The 24871-nt window shown below is 42.3% G+C and overlaps 1 protein-coding gene across 2 annotated transcripts in view; it reads right to left on the reverse strand.

Annotated features, from left to right (window-relative positions):
* LOC134357858 (apoptosis regulator Bcl-2-like) overlaps positions 1–24871 on the reverse strand; it is a 176834-nt gene that overhangs the window by 14526 nt on the left and 137437 nt on the right. The window contains exon 2 of one of the 2 annotated variants that reach the window (XM_063069577.1): positions 12951–23633. The exons of the other annotated variant lie outside the window; for it this stretch is intronic. Coding sequence (XP_062925647.1) covers positions 23499–23633 — 135 coding nt within the window. The 3' untranslated portion in view covers positions 12951–23498. Of the gene's footprint in view, positions 1–12950; positions 23634–24871 lie in introns of those variants that run through there. 2 annotated transcript variants of the gene reach the window in all.

Here is a 24871-nt window from a genome sequence, read left to right on the forward strand (position 1 = left end):
AAGCCCTTGTGCAGGATTCCCTAAAGATTGATACATTGGTTGAATCTTGCAAGGAAGGCAAATGTGATGTTAGCATTCATTTGAAGAGGGCTAGAATATAAAAGGAAGGATGTAATGTTGAGGCTTTATAAAGCACTGGTGAGTTCTCACTTGGAGTATTGAGAGCAGTTTTGGGCCCCTTATCCTAGAAAGAATGAGCTGACACTGGAGAGAATTCACAGGAGGTTCATGAAAATAATTCCAGGATTGAACGATTTGTCACAGGAAGAGCTTTTGATGGCTATGGGCCTGTATTCACTAGAATTCAGAAGAATGAAGGGTGACCTCATTAAACCCTATCGAATAAGTTTCAACCTATCTTAATAGAGTGGATGTGGAAAGGATGTTTCCTATGGTGGGAGGGTCTGGGACCAGAAAACACAGCCTCAGAATAGAGGGCCATCCTTTAGTTTGGAGACAGAGAGAAATTTCTTTAGCCATGGAGTGGTGAATCTGTGGAATTCATTGACACAAGCAGGCATCTGTGGAGGCCATGTCTTTATGTATATTTAAAGCAGAGGTTGATAGATTCTTGATGGATCAATGCATGAAGGGATATGTGGAGAAGGCAGGAACTTGGTCCTGAGAGGAATAATGGATCAGCCATGCTCCTATATCTTATGGTCTTATGTCAAGAAAAGTATTGAAAAGCAAAATCGAAATACAGGTGTGATAGATCAGATACTTTGAATGTGTGTCTTTTAATGCTAGGAGTATTATGGGTAAAGGTGATGAATTTAAAACATTAGATTAGATTATGAGGACATGCAGTCCTCTTTTATTGTCATTTAGTAATGCATGCATTCAGAGATGATACAATGTTCCTCCAGAATGATATCACAGAAACACAAGACAAACCAAGACTAAAAAAACTGACAAAAACCACATAATTATAACATATAGTTACAACAGTGCAAAGCAATACCATAATTTGATAAAGAACAGACCATGGGCATGGTAAAAAAAAAGTCTCAAAGTCTCTCGAAAGTCCCAACATCTCATGCAGACGGTAGAAGGAAGAGAAACTCTCTTCCTGCCATGAACCTCCAGCGCCGTAAACTTGCCGATGCAGCACCCGACCACAGCCGACTCTTGAGTCCGTCTGAAAACTTTGAGCCTCCGACACCGAGCACCGAGCACCACCTCTGCCGAGCGCTTCGATCCCGGCCCAGGTAACAGGCAATAGGCAAAGCCGAGGATTTGGGGCCTTCCCCTCCGGAGATTCTCAATCGCACAGTAGCAACGGCAGTGAAGCGGGCATTTCAGGAGTTTCTCCAGATATTCCTCCGTGCTTCTCACGTCTATCTCCATCAAATCAGGACTGTGCACAGTACCTATTTAACAAATACGATATCATTTCGGAGCGGCCGCGCACGCTGCGTCGCGCCGCCATCTTCTCCTCCCCACCTATAGCCACTTTCAAGGAGATATGAACCTGGATCCTAAGCTCTCTCTGCTCAGCAACGCTGTTAAGGACCTTTCCCTTAACAGTGTATTGTCTCCTTGTATTTGCCCTACCAAGGTGCCCTACCTGGATCGATACGTGGAACTTCGATGTTGTGACCATTACTGAAACATGGTTGAGTGAAGGGAAGGAATGGGTGATTAATGTACGAGGTTTTCGAAGTTTTAGAAAAGGTAGAGGACAAGGTAAGTGTGGGGTGGAGGGGGAGTTGCTCTACTAGTCGGGGACAATATCACAGCTGCACACATATTCCCTGATATTGAGTGACTTGTTCACCTTTTCCTGTATTTTATATACTTATTTCAAAAGGTTTTGTCCATCAACATTATCTACACAATTGGTGCCACAGCAGAGCAGGCAGCTTTAAGAAATGAATAATATTGGGATACTTTATTCATCGTATGCAAAGTAGCTGGATATTGCACAGCTAACGCTGAAGCATAATTCATTTCTGAAATTTGATCTTGACCTGAGTGCATAAGTAAATTTTAAGTTCCGCAGAATGAAAGATTGTAGGACAAGATGTAGGGGGAGGGAGTGGGGGAGTGAAATGAGATAAGGTAAAGGAACTTTGGATGACCCAAGAGGTCCTAAATTTAGTCAGGGAAAAAGAGAAACATAAAAAAAATTGATTGATCTTAGTAGGTTAAAAGGTTGGGCCAAAGTGCTTGTACTGTGCTGTAATATTCTATGTTCTATATAAGATAGCAGGAAAGTGCTCAAGCAGACAATTGGGAAGGTCAAAAGAGGACATAAAATGTCTTTGGTGAACAGGATGAAGGAAAGTCTGAAGGCATGTGATACTTACATTAAGAAAAGGAGAATAATGAAGGACAGGGTAGGTTGACTCGAGGATAAAGGAGGGAATTTGTGCTTGGAGTCAGGGCAAGTGGCTGAGGGTCGAAATGAGTATTTTGGGTCGACATTTACTGAGGAGAAATAATTGGAAGATAGTGAAAACAGAGTGGGACTTGTTAATGTGTTAGGAAGAGAGAGTGCTGGGTATTTTGAAAAGTATTAAGGAATAGGTCCTCAGAGCCTGATGGCCGATATCCTAGAATACTGGGGTTTTGTCAAAGATCTTTGTGTCCTCACGTATACCAGGCAAGGCTCCAGAGGGTTAGAGAGTAGCAAATGTTTTTTTTTTGAGGCAGTCCAAGGGAATGATGAGGGTAAGGTAGTGGACATTGTCTACATGGACTTCAGTAAGGCATTTGATAGGCCCCTCATGGTAGGTTGATTCAGAAGACAAAAACACTTGGGGTCCAGGATAAATTGCAATTTTGGATTCAGAACCGGCTTGCCCGTAGAAGACAGTGAACGCTATTACTCACCGCGTTCCACATGCCACGCTTTCTGCTGTGAGGAGGTATCTATCCCAACCACTTCCACAACTCCAGGATTTTCTCTCCGCCGCCTGTAATGGGCCTGCACGCTACTTTATCCACTGCCGGATCTCAAACTTCTGGTAGTGCCCCCCATCACCTTTTCCCTCTCACATTATCTCCTTGCCTGCCCATCGCCCTCCCCCCTGCACCCTCCCTTTTCTTTATTCCATGGCTTTCTGTCCTCTTCTATCAGACTCCCCCTTCTCCAGCCCTGTATCTCTTCCACCAATCAACTTCCCAGCTCTTTACTTCACCCCTCCCCCTCTCCTGGTTTCACCTGTCACCTAGTGTTTCTCTCTCCCGTCCTCCCACATTTTAAATCTACTCCTCAGCTTTTTTTCTCAGTCCTGCCGAAGGAGCTTGGCCCGAAACGTCGACTGTACTCCTTTCTATAGTTCCTCCAGCATTTTCTGTGTGTTGCTTGGGCCTGGAGCACCTGCAGATTTTCTCTTGTTTGCTATTGTTCAAGTTGGAGGACCATGACCAGTGATGTTCCACAGGTTTCCACAGGGACCTCTGTTATTTGTGATAACTCAATGATTTGGATGAGAATGTCGATGGGAGGATTAGCAATTTTGCAGAGGAGTCAGAGTTAGAAGGTGGGGGAGGGGAGGAAGAGACGTGGTGATAGGTGAAACTGGGAGGGGAGGGGTGAAGTAAAGAACTGGGAAGCTGATTGGTGAAGGAGATACAGGGCTGGAGACGGGGGAGTCTGATAGGAGAGGACAGAAGGCCACGGAAGAAAGAAAAGGGGGAGGAGCCAGAATGAGGTGATGGGCAGGTAAGGAGATGAGGAGAGAGAGGGAAATGGGAATGGGGAATGGTAAAGGGTGGAAGGCATTACCAGAAATTCGAGAAATTAATGTTCATGCCATCAGATCAGAGGCTACCCAGACAGAATATAAGGTGTTGCTTATCCAACCTAGGTGTGGCCTGATTGCGACAATAGAGGAGGCCATGGACTGACATATCAGAATGGGAATGGGAAGTGGAATTAAAATGGGTGGCCACTGGGAGATCTTGCTTTTTCTGGTGGATGGAGTTTAGGTGCTTGGCGAAGTGGTCTCCCAATCTACGTTGCGTCTCACTGATATAGAGGAGGCCACACTGGGAGCACTGGATACAGTAGATGACCCAACAGACTCGCAGGTGAAGTGTCGCCTCACCTGTAAGGACTGCTTGGAGCCCTAAATGGTAGTGAGGGAGGAGGTGTGGCACTTGTTCTGCTTGCAAGGATTAGTGCCAGGAGGGAGATCAGTGGGGAGGGATGAATGGACAAGGGAGTCGTGTAGAGAGTAATTCCTGCAGAATGCAGAAAATGGGGGGTGGGAGTGGGGAAAGAAAGATGTGTTTGGCAGTGGGATCCCACTGGAGACAGCAGAAGTTACAGAGAATTATGTGGTGGACACAGAGGCTGCTGGGGTGGTAGGTCAGGACAAGATGAACCCCATTCCTGGTGGGGTGGCAGGAGGATGGGTTGAGGGCAGATATGTGCGAAATGGAAGCGGTTGAGGGCAGCGTTGATGGTGGAGGAAGGGAAGCCGCTTTCTTTGAAAAAGGAAGACATCTCCTTTGTTCTGGAATGAAAAACCTCATTGTGAGAGCAGATGCAGTGGAGGCAGAGGAATTGAGAAAAAGGGATGGCATCTTTACAAGTAACAGGGTGGGAAGAGGTATAGTCCAGGTAGCTGTGAGAGCCAGAGGCTTTATAATATACATCAGTAGATAAGCTGTCCGAAGGGAGAGGGAGGGGTGAGGGGTGAGGGGAGGGGGGGGGGAGAGAGAGAGAGAGAGAGAGATGGACGGAGATGTCAGAAATGGAGCAGGTAAATTTGAGGGCATTGTGAAAGTTGGAGGCAAAGTTGATGAAGTCAACAAGCTCAGCATGGGTGAAGGAAGCAGCACCAATGCAGTTGTCGATGTAGTGTAGGAAAAGTTGTATGGAGTGTTTGCCTTCATTGGTAGGGATGTTGGGTATACCAGTAAGGAAGTCATGCTGCAGCAATATAAAACTTCAGTCAGACTGCACTTGGGGTATTGTGTCAGTTCTGGTTGTTCCATTATAGGAGGGTTGTGCAATCGGTGCAAAAAAAAGGTGCACTAGCATGCATGAACACTGACTTCTCAAACTTCCGCTAATGCCCCACCTCCCCCTTGTACCCCATCCATTATTTATTAATATACACACATTCTTTTTCTCTCTCTCCTTTTTCTCCCTCTGTCCCTCTGAATATACCCCTTGCCCATCCTCTGGTTCCCCCCCCCGCCCCTTGTCTTTCTCCCCGGACCTCCTGTCCCATGATCCTCTCATATCCCCTTTTGCCTATCACCTGTCCAGCTCTTGGCTCCATCCCTCCCCCTCCTGTCTTCTCCTATCATTTTGGATCTCCCCCTCCCCCTCCCACTTTCAAATCTCTTACTCACTCTTCCTTCAGTTAGTCCTGATGAAGGGTCTCGGCCCGAAACGTCGACTGTACCTCTTCCTAGAGATGCTGCCTGGCCTGCTGCGTTCACCAGCAACTTTGATGTGTGTTGCACCAGCATGCTGCCTGGATTACAGGGCATAAGCTGTAAATTTGTGTGAATTTAGGTTGTTCTTCCTAAAGTGTTGGATGCTGAGAGGAGACAAGGTAGAGGTTTTTTTAAATTAAGAGAGGCACAAATAGTGTAGACTGTCAGAATCTTTTCTCCGGGGTAGACATGTCAAACACCAGAGGACATGTTTTAAGATTGGAGGTTTAAAGGCAATGTGAAGTGCAAGTTTTTTTTTTAAGCAGAGACTGATAGCTGCCTAGAATAGATCACCAAGGGTAGCAGTGGAGGCAGACATTTTGTGAAGTTTAAGAGATTATTGGATAGACTCGTGATTATGATGGGAATGGAGGGATATGAATGCTACACGGAAAGAGGACATCAAGATCAGCACATCATGGGCTGAGTGGCCTGACTAGTGCTCTACTGTTCTATAGTCTATGAGATTTTTAGTTTTCAAATATGGCTGGAATTACTGCAATTTTTAACTGATCCCTTTCCAAATAAATGGAAAGGCCCAATCAAGTCCTGCCTCACTTCTCTCAGAGGTCTGCGAATCTTTGCACAACTCTACTCACTAGAGAAGACATCTTCAAGAAGGCAGCATTCATTATTAAGGACCCTCAGCACCCAGGACATTCTCTCTTCTTGTCACCATGTGATTAAGAGTAGCACAATGACAGTTAGTGTAATGTCTTTACAGTGCCAGTGACCTGGGCTTCAATTCCGCTGCTGTCTGTGAAGAGTTTGTACATTCTCCCTGTGACCATGTGGGTTTCCTCCGATTTCTTCACACATTCCAATGACGTATGGGGTTGGTAGGTTAAATAGTCAAGTGGGTGTAATTGGGCTGTGCAGATTCGTTGGCCCAGAAGGGCCTGTATCTCCAAAATACAGAAAAACTAATGTTGAGGTCGAAATTGGATACTATCAACTGGCAGAGTAGGCTCAAATACTGATTGGGCTACACCTAGTTGTTATGTTCTGAATTGTAAGCTAGCTTTGCATATGTAATCATATTTGCAAATTTGTCATTTTATCATTGGATGTGCTATAGGATGAAGGCTGAGAGCTGTGAACAGATGAACCCAGTTTTGTACTCACCCTGTTAGGTACTCACCCTGTTAGGCACTCACCCTGTTAGGCACTCACCCTGTTAGGTACTCACCCTGTTAGGCACTCACCCTGTTAGGCACTCACCCTGTTAGGTACTCACCCTGTTAGGCACTCACCCAGTTAGGCACTCACCCTGTTAGGTACTCACCCTGTTAGGCACTCACCCTGTTAGGTACTCACCCTGTTAGGTACTCACCCTGTTAGGCACTCACCCTGTTAGGTACTCACCCTGTTAGGCACTCACCCAGTTTTGTACTCACCCAGTTTTGTACTCACCCTGTTAGGCACTCACCCAGTTTTGTACTCACCCTGTTAGGTACTCACCCTGTTAGGCACTCACCCAGTTTTGTACTCACCCAGTTTTGTACTCACCCTGTTAGGTACTCACCCAGTTTTGTACTCACCCAGTTTTGTACTCACCCAGTTTTGTACTCACCCTGTTAGGTACTCACCCTGTTAGGCACTCACCCTGTTAGGTACTCACCCTGTTAGGCACTCACCCAGTTTTGTACTCACCCTGTTAGGTACTCACCCTGTTAGGCACTCACCCAGTTTTGTACTCGCCCTGTTAGGCACTCACCCTGTTAGGCACTCACCCAGTTTTGTACTCACCCTGTTAGGTACTCACCCTGTTAGGCACTCACCCAGTTTTGTACTCACCCTGTTAGGCACTCACCCTGTTAGGTACTCACCCTGCTTTGTACTCACCCTGTTAGGTACTCACCCTGTTAGGCACTCACCCAGTTTTGTACTCACCCTGTTAGGTACTCACCCTGTTAGGCACTCACCCAGTTTTGTACTCACCCTGTTAGGCACTCACCCTGTTAGGTACTCACCCTGTTAGGCACTCACCCAGTTTTGTACTCACCCTGTTTTGTACTCATCCTGTTAGGCACTCACCCTGTTTTGTACTCACCCTGTTAGGCACTCACCCAGTTTTGTACTCACCCTGTTAGGCACTCACCCTGTTAGGTACTCACCCTGTTAGGCACTCACCCAGTTTTGTACTCACCCTGTTAGGTACTCACCCAGTTTTGTACTCACCCTGTTAGGCACTCACCCTGTTAGGTACTCACCCTGTTAGGCACTCACCCAGTTTTGTACTCACCCTGTTTTGTACTCACCCTGTTAGGTACTCACCCTGTTAGGCACTCACCCTGTTAGGCACTCACCCTGTTTTGTACTCACCCTGTTAGGTACTCACCCTGTTAGGCACTCACCCAGTTTTGTACTCACCCTGTTAGGCACTCACCCTGTTAGGTACTCACCCTGTTAGGTACTCACCCTGTTAGGCACTCACCCTGTTAGGCACTCACCCTGTTTTGTACTCACCCTGTTAGGTACTCACCCTGTTAGGCACTCACCCAGTTTTGTACTCACCCTGTTAGGCACTCACCCTGTTAGGTACTCACCCTGTTAGGTACTCACCCTGTTAGGCACTCACCCTGTTAGGTACTCACCCTGTTAGGCACTCACCCAGTTTTGTACTCACCCTGTTAGGCACTCACCCTGTTAGGCACTCACCCTGTTTTGTACTCACCCTGTTAGGTACTCACCCTGTTAGGCACTCACCCTGTTAGGCACTCACCCTGTTTTGTACTCACCCAGTTTTGTACTCACCCTGTTAGGTACTCACCCTGTTAGGCACTCACCCAGTTTTGTACTCACCCTGTTAGGTACTCACCCTGTTAGGCACTCACCCAGTTTTGTACTCACCCTGTTAGGCACTCACCCTGTTTTGTACTCACCCAGTTTTGTACTCACCCTGTTAGGTACTCACCCTGTTAGGCACTCACCCTGTTAGGTACTCACCCTGTTAGGTACTTGGTTGAATACTCAGCCTATTCACACAATTACTAGGAGGCAAGAAAAGCTCTAGAGAGAAATCATCAAACTGACATTTTTTCTCATTTGTAACTATTTATTCACTATAAGGACATTAGAGTTAATTAGTTATTTGCTGCCTGTTATGCCGCTGGTGTTTAGGACAGCAATTAGACTAAGTAAATTCCCCTTAATCTATAACCGAAGCTTCTTCAGATATTAATTTTCTCTAAACATTAATGTGAATTAAAAACTGTATTTGATTTAAACAATCAAAAGACTTACCACTACCCTTTACCTCTTAAGTGCAGCGTTTTAGGATTTGCTTGCAATTATATTGCTCCTGCTTGTTTTGAACATTGAGCCGGAGAGGAATTCACATGCTGAAACCTCACACTTTGTCATTGTAGTAACTACCTAAAAGCAAACTAAAATTTACTGACAAGCTAAATGAGGGGGTATCGCATTGTATGACACGCTTCCAACTAATGGAATTCCAAATCGTTTATTCCTTATTACACACCAACACTAAAGTCATTCGATTCATCTGTAATTCATATAAAACAGAAACAGGCGTAATTGGATCAAATTCAAACAAGGATGGGTGGTTAATGAAAAATATGCTCTCCCTACTCACCCTCTGTCTCTATACTGCCAAGGAGGTCACCTGGAGACTATATTTGTTTATTTTAACTGGCACCCAACGCTGTGCGCCACCCAAACCCATGTTACAAATTACCTTAATCCAGCGAGGATGTGCAACACAAATACAATACAGACAGACAATATACAGATACATGGCTCCTACATCGATCAAGATAAAACTCTGCAATAAATGTGGCTGCATATTTAGCTAATCCTTCATAGAAGTCAATAACTACACTTTCACAATGTTTATTCAATTTTCCAGACACTCATTTACAGAGGGAGCTTCAGAAGAAGACCAGAGAGTATTCACCAAGTAATTTGTCCTCAGGACAATTCTCATATAATTGATCCCTTTAAAAATAATTGTAGGCCACTTAACCGCATTTTTTGAAATCTCTCTTGTAAAATCACATCAATATAAGTTAATTTAATTAAGTCACATAACCTGGGGAACAGGCTGTTTCAAAATGCTATATTCAGATAACTAGAGACATTTCAAACTATCAGAATTCAATAAACCTTTACGTTACCTCCCCAGAGGTATCTTGTAGTAGTAACGTTCAGAAATTCTGATTTTAGGTGGAAAACAAAGTGTAGGAAAACAGTGCTCAAAATATTACAGGCATTTCGGTTTGATAGAACATTGATCAGGGTGATGGAGTCACCCATCAAGAGAAGCTGTCTTTTTAACCCCTCGTGCCCACTTCACTATCTATTATTATGGGTGCTCCTGTGCTTGTCTGCTTACCTGGCCGATCGCCACATCCACTTAGTGTCCAAAAGCCCATCACTCAGTCTAAAGCTTTGATACTCACAACACGCTGGAGGAACTCAGCAGGTCGGGCAGCATCCGTGGAAACGATCAGTCAACGTTTCGGGCCAGAACCCTTCATCAGGGCTGTAGAGGGAGGGGGAGGAGGCCCTATAAAGAAGGTTGGGGGAGGGGGGAAGGAGAAGGCTGGAAGGTTCCAGGTGAAAAACCAGTAAGGGGAAAGATAAAGGGGTGGTGGAGGGGAAGCAGGGAGGAGATAGGCAGGAAAGGTGAAGAAGGAATAGGGGAAAGCACAATAGGTAGTAGAAGGAGGTGGAACCATGAGGGAGGTGATAGGCAGCTGGGGGAGGGGCAGAATGAAACTGGGATGGGGAGGGAATTACCGGAAGTTGGAGAATTCAATCTTCATACCAAGGGGCTGGAGACTACCCAGATGGTATATGAGGTGTTGCGCCTCCAACCAGAGTTTAGCCTCATCATGGATTTTACTTCAAACTTCCACCCAGCCCTGAAATTCACTTGGTCCATCTCGGACACTCTCTCCCCTTTCTCGATCTCTCGGTCTCCATCTCTGGAGACATACTGTCCACTGACATCTTCTATAAGCCCACCGACTCTCATAACTACCTCAACTATACCTCTTCCCACCCTGTCACATGCAAAAATGCCATTCCCTATTCCCAGTTCCTCCGTCTCCGCCGCATCTGCTCCCAGGATGAGGCTTTCCGTTCCAGGACATCTCAAATGTCCTCTTTCTTTAAGGATCGTGGTTTCCCTTCTACCGTTATCAATGATGCCCTCACCCACATCTCTTCCATTTCCCACACTTTGGCCTTCACCCCATCCTCCCATCACCACAACAGGGACAGAGTTCCCCTTGTCCTTACCTACCACCCCCACCAGCCTCCGGATCCAGCACATTATCCTCCGCAACTTCCGCCACCTTCAACAGGACCCCACCACTAAGCACATCTTTCCCTCTCCACCCCCTCCGCTTTCCGCAGGGATCTTTCCCTCCACGACTCCCCAGTCCACACGTCCATCCCCTCGGATCTCCCACCCGGCACTTATCCCTGTAAGCGTAAGTGCTACACCTGTCCCTACACCTCCTCTCTTGCCACCATTCAGGGCCCCAAACAGTCCTTCCAGGTGAGGCAACACTTCACTTGTGAGTCTGTTGGGGTCATCTATTGCATCCGGTGCTCCCGGTGCGGGCTCCTCTACATCGGTGAAACCCGATGCAGATTGGGGGACCGCTCCGTCCACCACAACAGACAGGATCTCCCGGTAGCCACCCACTTCAACTGTGCTTCACACTCCCATTCGGATATGTTCATACATGGCCTCCTTTACTGTCATGATGATGCCAAACTCAGGTTGGAGGAGCAACACCTCATATACCAGCTGGGTAGTCTCCAGCCCCTTGGTACGAAGATTGAATTCTCCAACTTCCGGTAATTCCCTCCCCCTCCCTTCCCCCATCCCAGTTTCACTCTGCCCCCTCCCCCAGCTGCCTATCACCTCCCTCATGGTTCTGCCTCCTTCTACTACCCATCGTGCTTTCCCCTATTCCTTGTTCACCTTTCCTGCCTATCCCCTTCCCCACCCCTTTATCTTTCCCCTTACTGGTTTTTCACCTGGAACCTTCCAGCCTTTTCCTTCCCACCCTCCCCCCACCTTCTTTATAGGGCCTCTGCCCATTCACTCTTCAGTCCTGACGAAGGGTTCCGGCCCAAAACGTTGACTGAGCGTTTCCACGGATGCTGCCTAACCTGCTGAGTTCCTCCAGCGTGTTGTGAGTGTTGCTTTGACCCCAGCATCTGCAGAGTATTTTGTGTTTATTTAAACTTTGATAGATGCACAGTGGAGAGAACCCTAACTGCTTGCTTCACAGCTTGGTGTGGAAACACCAATGCCCAGGAACAGAATAGGCCACAGAAAGTGTTGGCACAGCCCAGTCCATCAGCAAAGGCTTCCCCACCTTTGAACATATTTACAAGGAACGCTGCCACAAGAAAGCAGCATCCATCATTAAAAAACCCCACTATCCAGGCCATGCCCACTTCTTGCTACTACCATCGGGCAGGAAGTACAGACGTCTGTTAAGTGAGTATTCTCACAACTCATCGCTTTGGAACATCATATCAAAGATGAATGGTTGGTAGTAGGAGCAGAAGGCAGTGGAGGTGTAAGAATATAGAAGGGGAAATGAGGTGTCTGAAATGTGGTTTTGAATGCTTATGATAAATGTCATAAGGTTAGCACCACGGGAGGTCTATTGTTCCATTATGCCGATGATCTTTATACATCAGAAGAGAAATTTATGACACATTGGGAATGACCAATAAGGATTATTCATGGTACCATTCTCAAAATAAGTAAAATTAATCCCAAACTCAGCATGGAAACAGAATTTATTTATTATCAGGAAACTTTGACTTTCAGTTGACTAAGCGTTGTTGCCTTTTCTTCAAAGGTTCATTTTATTATCTCTGAAATTCTTCAGTTCTCTGGGTAGCCAGGAATCCAAGAAGGAAAAGAAAGGCAGCACAATCATCTACTTCCCCGCAAAAACAAAACAGAACAGGCACATCAAGCCCCAAATCCCTCCTCTTGCACAAAAAAAACATAAGCAAAATGGCAAACACGAGGAATTCTGCAGATGCTGGAAATTCAAGCAACACACATAAAAGTTGCTGGTGAACGCAGCAGGCCAGGCAGCATCTCTAGGAAGAGGTACAGTCGATGTACCTCTTCTTAGAGATGCTGCCTGGCCTGCTGCGTTCACCAGCAACTTTTATGTGTGTTACAAGCAAAATGGATCAGGCACATTCACCCCCAATTCCTTCCTCCCGCACAAAAACCAAGCAAAACGGACCAAGCACATCAACCCCCAAATCCCTCAACACATAAAAGGAACAAAACAGATCAGGCACATCGACACCCAAATTCCCCCTCCTGCACAAAAATACAAACAACACGATCTTGTTTCCTTATTGATGCACGATCTTGTCTCCTCATCTACCGCGCTCTCCAAATTTGCATTTAACTCCTAAACTGTGTCTTTTGAAGGCTTGAGGTTTCTGCCACCACACCTCCCCCCTCCGTTAGACTGATGACACAACAAAATAAATATAGTTTTCAATAAAAAGCAACAAAAGACAATAATTATGTTTTTTTTATTCTGTGCAATATAATCTATACACTAAGGAAGTAGGTGGACTATGTTTAAGCAGATATCTACAAGATTTTTTTGACAACTATTACAAACAATCAATTAAGTATGTTTAAAAAAAATTTAAGTACTTTGGTTTACAAACTCAGTATGTGTAAGCATTTACTACTCCAAAATCATACATTTTGATTTTTTTAAAAAACGGAATTCTGGATATTTGACACTTCTCATACTAATTAAACAAATATGTAATGTGTAGCTTATATAAAGTCCCTATTATATACAAGTTTTTGACACGCTGCCGTAAAATGCAGGGTGAGGTGTTGGGTAGCTATTTACTAGCAAATATGTCTTTGAAACACCACTGTCAAAGTGTGCAGCATTTCTAGGCTTGTGAACATTTCAATATTTAACAGGACATATTGAACAACACATCAAATCAATAATGAAAAAGCACTGAACTTGCAAATGTACATTCCAGAATATTTTTCCCCCAGCTGCCATACACACAAGAGAGATGATTTTCTTTCCATGAACAAAACATTTTTCCCAGCATAATTTCTAATTTTGGTTACCTATATTTATAGAGGCTTGAAACACCAACACTCTTAATTCTGACATTTAGCAGTTTGATATATTTCAGATACGTACAGGAAAACATAGAGGAAAATTATTTAAGGAAATCATAGATTACCACAGGAAAAATCTGATCAAAACATTTTTATCAATCTCACATTAATCAGTATGAGCAGCTCTCAAATGAATATAAACTCTTAACATCTAATATTTCAAACAAACATCCAGCTATCTTTTCAAACAAAAATAAATCCAGATTTTGCCTTTGTAATGAAGTATTCTCTGTCACTGCACTGTACAACTGCCAGAGATTTCAGATGTTTTCACATGCAAAATGAAACTGCAATACAAGAATTACTGGCAATGAGACCCTCTTCTAAGGGCTATACGAAGTCAGTATCCTACTATACTAAGTACAATACAAAGGGTTATTTTAAGTTGACTAAGACAGGAAAAGTTGTAAAATTACTGATATTAACTTATGTTAACTTCAAATTTTGATGCAACATTCTTGCTGTACAAAAAGACCTAGATGCTTAAGATGGAGCGAGTTTTTAAAAAGTGCTTTTATTAAGTCATAATTACTGATCTTGAAAAATCACTTGAATTATTATGGACTCTCAAGTTCTCCATTCCAAGATTAAAACATTTTTATATTTAAAAATAGATTCCATGTGTTTGACTCGATCAGAGCTCTATAACTGGAATGAGTGAATTCCAGTTGATACAGTCTAGTTTAATAAGTATGAGAGATTTGTAGTAGATTTCATGGTCTGTATGATGATTGTTTCTAGACACCTGAAACCTCCCCACAAACTAATATCAGAATAACATCAGTAGAAAGCCACACCTCAGAAATGGTTGGATTTTGATTGCAAAATTACTCAATTTATAGCTGACTGTGAAACTTGGACTATTTTGGTTTTTTTTGTGGACTCAGTTAAAAATAGTGACCAAATCTCTTTCTACTTAACTGTGCCTAATATTGTTGTGGTACTGGATGGAGGAGGGCGACAACAATCATTAAATATTCTGCAATCAATATGAGATAGCGGCAATGGCTCCCACAACAGCCAAAAAACTTCTAAATTAAGTAGAACTTAATCTTTCACAAGTGCATCAGTGTAAGATACCTGTTCAATTATAAATCAGTTGAAACAAGTTGCCTGTGGTTGAAAATAAAAGAGGAAAACACTGGTTGAATTAATAGTCAATTTATATACAAACTATTTACAAGAATGTAATTTGTTAAGTACCAAAAACTTGTATATCAGGGCGATAAACTAATGAAAAACATTTTTAGTACGGAATGACCAAAGAGACAAAAAGCAAGTTGGAAACCTGATCTGTATTTAAATAGCACCTTTCAAGGACTCACGCTCTCAGGATTATTTATGTATTTATTATTATTATTATTTCTCTGTTTTGCATTTGCACAGTGTCTTATTTTGCACATTGGTTGTTTTCAGTCTATTTTGAGTAGTTTTTCATTGATTCTATTGTATTTCTTTGTTCTACTGAAAATGCCCACAAGAAAATGAATCTCAAGTAGTATATGGTGACATATACGTACTTGATAATAAATTTACTTCGAAATTTCATATTTCAGGATGTCGTAAAGCACCTTGTAGGCAATGAAGCACTTCAGAAGTGCAGCAAATGCTACACTGTAGGCAGTGGAAGAGCCAGTTTGCAAAGAGCAAACACCCACAAACAGTAATCAGACAATGACCCGATATACTGCTTTAGTGAGATATAAATAAGAATTAGCAAGAACAATGCAGATAATTCCCTCCCTCTTCTCTCTTTGATAAAACTTCTCTAGACGTGTGGTGGAGAGTATATTGACTGGCTGCAAACAGCCTGGTATGGAAACAGCAATGCCCTTGAACAGATATGTGGGTATGGCCCAGTCCATCACTGGTAAAGCCCTCCCCACCATTGAGCACTTCTAATGAAATGCCACAGGAAAGCAGCATACATCATCAGGGACTCCCACTACCCGAGACATGCTCTCTTCTCACTTCTGCCATCAGAAAGAAGGTACAAGAGCCTCAGGACTCACACCACCAGATTCAGGAGCAGTCACTACTCACAACCATCAGGCTCTTGAATCAAAGGATAACTTCATTCTACTTCACTTGCCCCATTATTCACGTTCTCACAACCTACAGACTTACTTTCAAGGACACTTCATCTCATGTTCTCAATAATTGTTGCTTATTTATTTATTATTATTTCTTTCTTTTTATATTTGCAGTTTGTTGTCTTTTGCACACTAGTTGAACATTCAAATTGGTGCAATCTTTCACTGATTCTGCTATGGTTATTATTCTATGGGTTTACTGAGTATGCCCGCAAGAAAATGTATCTCAGGGTTGTATATGGTGACATACATGTACTTTGAGAACAAATTTACTTTGAACTTTAAAACTACCAAATTATCTCTATGCACAGTTGGAAAAATAGACAAGACCTTCAGTTAAGATTTCATGTGAGAGAATATCCATCATCTCCTTTGGTACTGCACAAGGAAGTTAAATGATTTTCATATTCAAACCTCTGGAGTGTTTCTGTTGTAGGAAATTTCATCAGGATAACACACCAAATCAGGGGTCTATGCAGATACTGTATGGAACAACTTTGCATAAGGGAAGGGTGATAATCATCAATGTTTAGCCCTCAATTACTGTTGATTCTAGGTATTTATAGTATGCAAACTAGCTGTAACCCTTTATATCTTATAACATTAACTGCATTTTACATGTTCATTTTTGGCAAGTACTTTAGAACACGCTGAAATCTGATATGCAAATGCAAATCCTCCTTAGACCATAAGGCCATAAAATTTAGGAGCAGAGTTAGGCCATTTGGCCTATCAAGACAGCTCCACCATTCCATCATGGCTGATCCAACCTTCCCCTCAGCCCCAAATCTTCTGCCTTCTCCCCATTTCTTTTCCTGCCCTGACCAATCAAGAATCTATCATCCTCTGCTTTAAATATACATAAAGACTTGGCCTCCACAGATGCAGCACTCATTTCCTTTATTCCGTTTCTTTGATTATTCACATACTTAAAATGTTGTCCCACTTATTCATGTAGCTGACATACAACGCTAAAATATTTGTCCTCAATAAATTCCATTTTACAATTAGCTGACCTCATTACCATTAAAAAAATATTTAAATCAAAGTTTGCAATGTAAGAAACAGCCTTATGCATAAAGATGTTTAGAAGTACTAAAGTATAACAAATTGATATTGACCAGATTTTGCCTTTTCATACCTGGAAACATCATCTATACTCAGTGGCTACTTCACCAGGTACACCTGCTCGCTAATGCAAATATCTAATCAGCCAATCATGTGGCAGCAACTCAATGGATAAAAGCATGCAGACATTGTCAAGAGGTTCAGACCAAACAGCAGAATTGGTAAGAAATGTGATCATGGATTGATGGTTGGTGCCGGACAGCAGTAGCTTGAGTATTTCAGAAACTGCCGATCTCCTGGGATATTCATGCACAGCTGTCTCTAGTTTGCAGAGAATGGTGTGAGAAACAAAAAACATCCAGGTAGCAGCAGTTCGGTGTGTTCTCATTAACACCATGTTAATGAGAGTGGTCAGAGAAGAATGGTCAGACCGGTTCAAGCTGTCAGGAAGGCGACAGCATCTCAAACGACAGTGGAGTGCAGAAGGCCATCTCTGAATGCACAACATGTCAATCCTTTAAGTGGATGGGCTACAGCAGCAAAAACCACAAATATACACTCAGGGATCACTTTATTCGGCACAGGAGGTGCACTGAGTGTATATCTACCTATGTTCCAGGCACAAAGAATAGATTTTACCATTCTTGTGATATCCTCAATTACTAATGTGATTACATTTCCATTTTGAGTGTCCACTTGTACTACGTTCTCAAACTTTGCTTCATCGGATGACTTCAATCAACCTGTGGAATGCCACTCAAAGCATTATATTTATAGTACCTTTAATGATAGGTCTAATGGATTAAATAGTTGCATTTGGTTTGACAACTATCTTTCCATTTGGAATCTTTCCTAGTACTCTTCCACCTCAAATGATCTAAATGCAAACAATCAGGACAATATTTAAATTAATCAACTTCGATTACAAAACGGCTAGCAAAAGTTTAGGTTAAATGTGCGGTGAGCTTAAGTGATACGTTGGTCTAGCCAACTTCACTAAATTTTTCCATTAGTAAGAAGAACACACCAAACAAAAAGAAATATTAAAAAAATACATAATCCCTGCGTCTTCCTAGAAAATGAAAATCCAGAAAATATACACTTTTTCCAATCTAAACCCATGAAAGTGCATTCTATCAGAACTTGTATCAAAGGATAAAACCCTGACAAGGATCTTGTCAGAATTATTTATCGTGTTGTCACCTCCAAATGATGCTAGAGCTGCCCCAGCATTAACCAGCAAAGGTGGGAGAATACAGCGAAAAAGCTCATCAGGTAAATCTCTCTACTAAGGGCTGGTGAGCTTTACAACAGTGATGGAGAAATTACTGAAGAAAATTCTGGAGTTACATTCATTTTGAAAGGTGAGGATCAGTTAAGGAAAATCGGCCATGACTTTTGAGGGGCAAATCCTGTATCGCTACTCCGATCAATTTTTTGAAGGAAGTAACCAAGATTATTGGTAGATGTTAGTACAGTAGATATTGTCTATATGGGGGCATTTATCAAGGTTGTATACCTTGGTCTGGTCCTGTACATTAAGGCACATGGAATGCAGGATGGCTTTATTGATAGAAGGCAAAGGGTAATGATGGTAGGGTTTTTTCCAGACTGGAAGCCTGTGACTACTTCATATACAGTACATGAATGACTTGGTTGTGAATGATCAAGTTATGATTAGAAAGTTTGCTGTTGACAATAAAATTGGTGGTGTGGATAGTGAGGATTATCTAAAGCTAAAGTAGAATATAGATCTATTGGAAAGATGCGCAGAGCGATAGCAGATGAAAATTAATCGATGGTGGCGCATTTTGGGATGGACATAAGGTACTCGGGAATGTTGAATAGAGATCTAAGAGACCTGGCCCACAGTTCCCTGAAAGTGGCAAATCACGTGGATAGGATGGTGAAGGTGGCATATAGAGCATGCATAGGTCTGGGCATTGAAGAGCTGGGATGTTATTCACAAAACAGTATTGTGTGCAGCTCTCGTCACCATGCCCAAGGAAGGATTTGACTGTGCTGGGGACAGTACAGAGGAGATTCACCCCAGGATGTTATGTGGCTTGGAGAACTTCCATTATGAGAAGGAAACGGAATCGGCTAGATTAATTTTCCCTGGAACGAGAGAGGCTAAGGGGTGTCCTGATGGGTGTAGATGGTCAAAGTCTTTCTCCCGAGGTGTGGGCATCAAAAACAAGAGGCTGCAGTTTAATTGATGACAGGAGACTCAGGATGGAAAAGTCTGCAGAAAGCAGTGGATACAGCCCAATCCATCAGAGGCAAAGCCCTCCCCACCAACGAGGACATCTACAAGGAGCACTGCGACAAGAAAGCAGCATCCATCATGAATGATGCCCCCTGCCCCTCACAACCCTCAGCCAGGCCTTGCTGTCTTCTCAATGCTGCCACCGAGCAGGAGATACAGAAGCATCAAGTTCCACACCACCAAGTTTGTGGACAATTATTCTGTTCAGACATCAGACTCCCGAACTGCTCATTGGTTGTTGCCAGTCTTTATTTATCCAGAGCTTTTTGTTAATTCTACTGTATTTCTTTATCTTCCTATAAATGCCTGCAGGAAAATGAATCTCAAGGTAGTGTATGGTGACACATACAGACTTTGATAATGAATTTTACTTTGAAGTTGAGGGTTAAAGTACACCTTTAAAAAAAAATCAGAGACAGTGATTGATTTCTGGAATGTGATGCCAGAAGAAGTGGTGGTGGAATCAGATACGATTACTTTAAGAGACATTTAGACACACATAGAGCACTACAGCACAGAAAAAGGCTCATCTAATCTATCTCAAAGTATTATACTGCCTAGTCCCATCAACTCTCACCACCCTCTGCGTGAAGAAGATCCCCCTCATGCCCTGCTCAAACATTTAACCCACGATCTTGAGTTCTAGTCTCACCCAACCACAGTGGAAAAAGCCTCCTTGATTTACCCTATCTATTACCCTCATAATTTTATATACCCCTTTCAAATCTCCCCTCATTCTCCTACACTCCAGGAGATAAATTTCTAACTGATTCAACCTCTCCCCATAACTCAGGTCCTCAAGTCCCAGCAACATTCTTATACATTTTCCCCTGTACTCTTTCAATCTTACTGATATCTTTCCCGTAGGTAGGCGACCAGGACTGCACACAATATTCCAAATTAGGCCTCACCAATGTCTTATACTACCTTAATATAACATAGAAGGATGCAGTCCTAATGCGGGCAATTGAGAATCAGGGCAAAGGGCAATGGGCAATGGTGGGCTGGGGATCATTTCTGTACTGTACAACTCCAAGATTACCTGTTGGAAGTATATTTTCCTGATAGTCTATTGCATTAGAAATATCAACAACTGCAGTAAAGTTTTTAATCTAGCAGACATGGGACTCTGGTGGTGCTGACTAGCAAGCTTTCCAGGCTATTCTAATTAATACTCTTTAAATTCACTTGCTTAAAGTGTAGCAGTATAATAAGTTTTCCACCGAACCCAGCAAGTTCCGAAAGAGCACGTGGACTACGGCCGTGGGGAATTGTAGGGAGATTAGGAACCTGCACCCAGCGAGCCAGTTGCCAAATCATACAACAGACCGGAGTTTTATTGCAGTCAGCTAACTGAAGCAACACACGCAAAATGCTGGAGGAACTCAGCATCAATGGAAATGAATGAGCAGTTGATGTTTTGGGCCGAGGCCCTGCTTCAGGACTGGAAAGGAAAGGGGAAAACACCAGAATAAAAAGCTGGGGGGAGGGGAAGGAGGCTAGCCTGAAGGTGATGGGTGAAGTCAGGTGGGTAGGAAAGGTTAAAGGGCTGGAGAAGAAGGAATCTGATAGGACAGGAGAGTGGACCATGCAAGGAAGGGAAGGAGGAGGGTCACCAGGGGAGGTGATAGGCAGGTGAGTAGTGGGAGGAGGGAAGAATTAATTTTATGGTGTATACTAAATAAAAAGAGGCTAAAACTTCTCAAAAGCAATTAATTCCTGTTCAGAGAGGAGGCCTCACCTACATTATTCAAAATGCAGAATCCATGAACTATTAACAGTAACTTTAGAAATCTGATCTATGTTTTGATCATGATTTTGAAAAAATATTGCTCCAAGTAAATAATTACTAATTGCTACAAGAGCAAACAACAAATTTCACATTATATGTTAGCGAAAATAAACATGATTCTCATTCTGAACGCTTTGCATAATAGTCACAAAGACTGTGAACTCTGCCCAGGATTATTGCCGAAACAATATTTACATATTCATAATGAATTTTGAAAAGAGAATCAATCAAATCCGTCCAGTAAAGGTGGCCTCACTTATTCCAGATGCCACGGAGAAAGATTTTTGAACAAATATATAATTAATTTTCATGTCTTCAGACATTGTACTTCAGACATTGCCTTGCATCACGTATTACAGAACAACGTCGCACATGCTATTGAATAGCTGTCTGGTGACGGAATTTCAGCAGCTGCTTATTTTGCCCTTTTTAAATAAAGAATCAATATTATTATACCTGGGATCTATTTCAGACTAAAGATAAGGAGATACTTCTGATTTGTTGTTGCTGAGCTTCTAAGATGGGTTAGAAAAATCCCACGTAAGTTTAATTCCTCCCCCCAAAATAAAATAAAGCACAAAAATATTTTGGGCTGGGTTGGACTTGGCTCTTGATTGAGAAGCCAATAATTTGTATGCCTGACCTCAATAAAACCAGGTGCTTTTCTGGTTATTTCACCTATAAAAGCTCTTTTCCAGGTTTGAAACTTTACCAGATTAGAGCTCATCAGAGTGACAGATTGCACACAGTACAATAACACAGAAGTTTGCAAACAGTGGTGACACTAAGTCACAGAACATATTACATCCTATACAAACACACAGCTTCCAAAATGACATGGTCACATCCACCCTGTTACTGAAATGATACACGAGAGTGCACGGCAGATGCACAAACATATACAAATTACAGAAAGTATAATGATCAGAAATATCTTTTTCACCCACATACAAGCTTATTATTCCAAAATGTACTTAATATTCCTAATAACCCCTTACGATCACTCCACACATGAGCGTACAATACTGTTATAGCTGTAGGATGTTTTCAGATGTACTTATTCCTTTATATTACATTCACTTTGTCTTTTTTTTAATGCTGGTAGGTTGACGTTGATGTCTGTAAGTAGATAAGAGCACTCCTACAAGCTGATTAGCTTTTCCATTGTATCTGGTAATCCTCATTTCACTTTAATTTTCAGACTTTTCAGAGAGTGTGGTAAAGTTCTCCAGTCGGAGAGCATCAGAACACAGTGCAAGTTGTCAGACTCTTCAAGCTGCAGTTGTCATTTGTAGTTGGTCAGACTGTAAAGAATAGTGAGCTTCCCAACAGAAGCTGAAGTCAGGCTCCATTCAAAAAGCAAAGCAAGATTTGTTTTCCCATGCAATCATTTCCATGAGCTAAAATCACAACCTTCCTTCTTTGAAGACAGAATATTCCACATTTCAGTGGCGAGCAGAATTTTGCAAATCTCCAGTGGTTCAAAACTAGCTGCAATTTCCAAAGTGAACTGTATCTTAAATTCACACAACTGATTCAGAATTACCTTTTGGTATTAATTCCACTTAGAAATATTTGATGAAGCTTCCCTTTTAGCAGCTTGTTAATAACTGTAAACTTTAAATAAAACTGACTTTTAAGTTAAGTTTAAAAGGAAATGGAATGGACTTCTTTGTTTTAAAATTAATCTCATACAATAGCAACCATGGCAAAAATAATATTATAAAATTTTGTCTTGACATCTAAAGTTCATTAAATATGTTTTTCACATTAAATCACAGAAAACTTTACAAAATGACATTCCAAATCAGATATTGGAGAAAATTGTACGCTTTATAGTTCACTTTAGAAAAGGAACAGTGCTTGTATTGGCAACATAAGCAATTAACCTCACTTTGTAAAACAGATAAACGCTCTTCTCCCCTTCCTGTCCCATTTCTAATTTATTCTTGAATTAATCAATTCATATATTAGGAACATTTCCATCGCAAACAGCTCTAAATGCAAGCTCAATATCATGTTTCTATTCTGCTGGTGAAGTACTCATGTCATACCCACTCGCTGTTTATTCTCATGGTTAATTTAGTAACCATGCTACTAAACCATTCAGTTACATTTCCATATCTAGCAGAACTACTTCTCAGGCATTCAAGCAGATTCTACTGGAGGCTGTTAAATACTTCTATGCAGATTGCTTAAAAAATACAATGAATTTCACCCTCATTAGGAGACTTAGTTCACACAGCTGCCTAAGCCTCCGTTATCAACACCAGCTCAGTGGGTTACTGTGAGCCTACCCATCACACAAATCCACTGTGTTTATCTGTCTGGCGCTGCTTTATAATTAGTTGTAATGCCTCATTGCGAGACATGACCAAAATCAGGGTCCTCGTTTTCCTGTGTGTGGAACACCAAGCAACAGAGTCCTCATGAAATGTAGATTCCAGCCAGCCTTAGGAAATCCAACCCGTGGTTAGATGTACTTCTACCATTTGCTTCCTGTGAACATTTTCCCAAACACCACCACCAAGATCAAAGCTAATGACATACCTGAAAAGTTTCAATGATTATAAATACAAGAGAGAGATGGAGAGTGATAATTGGATCCCGATAGATAAAAACCACAAGTTTGTAATATGAAAGTGCCCCTACAAGCAGCCCTGATAAAGGTCTCTTGAATAATCGTGGCTAATACTGATGGGCCAGGTAAGCAAAGGTTATACAAGCCCCCACTGCAGCAACGCTCAAAACAGTCCTAAGCGAAGGCCATGGAACGTGGAAAAGAGGCTGCACATTGTTTCCATAAAGCTCGACAAAGGCGTCCTGAAAAAAAATAGAAATAAAAGAAAATTAGTCAGAGACATAGACCATTACAACACAGAAACAGGCCTTTTGGCCCATCTAGTATGTGCCAAACTATTATTCTGCCTAGTCCCATTGACTTGCACTTGAACGCTAGCCCCCCATACTCCTCCCGTCCACGTATCTATCCAAATGTCTCTTAAATAGTCATACTTTATTAATCCCGGGGGAAATTGGTTTTCGTTACAGTTGCTCCATAAATAATAAATAGTAATAAAACCATAAATAGTTAAATAGTAATATGTAAATTATGCCAGTAAATTATGAAATAAGTCCAGGACCAGCCTATTGGCTCAGGGTGTCTGACCCTCCAAGGGAGGAGTTGTAAAGTTTGATGGCCATAGGCAGGAATGACTTCCTATGATGCTCTGTGTTGCATCTCGGTGGAATGAGTCTCTGGCTGAATGTACTCCTGTGCCCACCCAGTACATTATGTAGTGGATGGGAGACATTGTCCAAGATGGCATACAACTTGGACAGCATCCTCTTTTCAGACACCACCGTGAGAGAGTCCAGTTCCATCCCCACAACATCACTGGCCTTATGAATGAGTCTGTTGATTCTGTTGGTGTCTGCCACCCTCAGCCTGCTGCCTCAGCACACAACAGCAAACATGATAGCACTGGCCACCACAGACAAATGTTGAAATGGAACCCACATCCACCACTGACAGCTCATTTCACAATTGCTCTACCCTCTGTGTGAAGAAGTTCCCCTTGATCATTTCACCTTTCACCCTTAACCCTTAACCCATGATTTCTACATCAGCGGAAAAAGCCTGCCTGCATTTACCCTGTATATACGACTCAATTTTATATACCTCTATCAAATCTCCCTTCACAGTGAAGAAACATTTCACAAAATATTAAAAATATAATGCAGTTGATTAAAATCAGTCCATCAGTGGGTTGTTATCGCCATTTCTTTATGGCAATTGAGTGCATAAAATGGATAAAATTTTAGCAGCCAGAGTTCATTTTAAGTGTATTCTTCCACTGACTTTTAATCTAGCTCACAGAACTGAAATATGAATAGATGTTATACAAAACAGTAGCCACTTTATTAGATAAACCTGTACATCTGCTCGTTAACACAAATATCTAATTAGCCAATCATAAAGCAGCAATTCAGTGCATAAGAGCATGCAGACATGGTCAAGAGATTCAGTTGTTGTCCAGACCAAACATCAGAACAGGGAA

Source organism: Mobula hypostoma, chromosome 17 (genome assembly GCF_963921235.1).
Source record: "Mobula hypostoma chromosome 17, sMobHyp1.1, whole genome shotgun sequence".
Classification (NCBI taxonomy): domain Eukaryota; kingdom Metazoa; phylum Chordata; class Chondrichthyes; order Myliobatiformes; family Myliobatidae; genus Mobula; species Mobula hypostoma.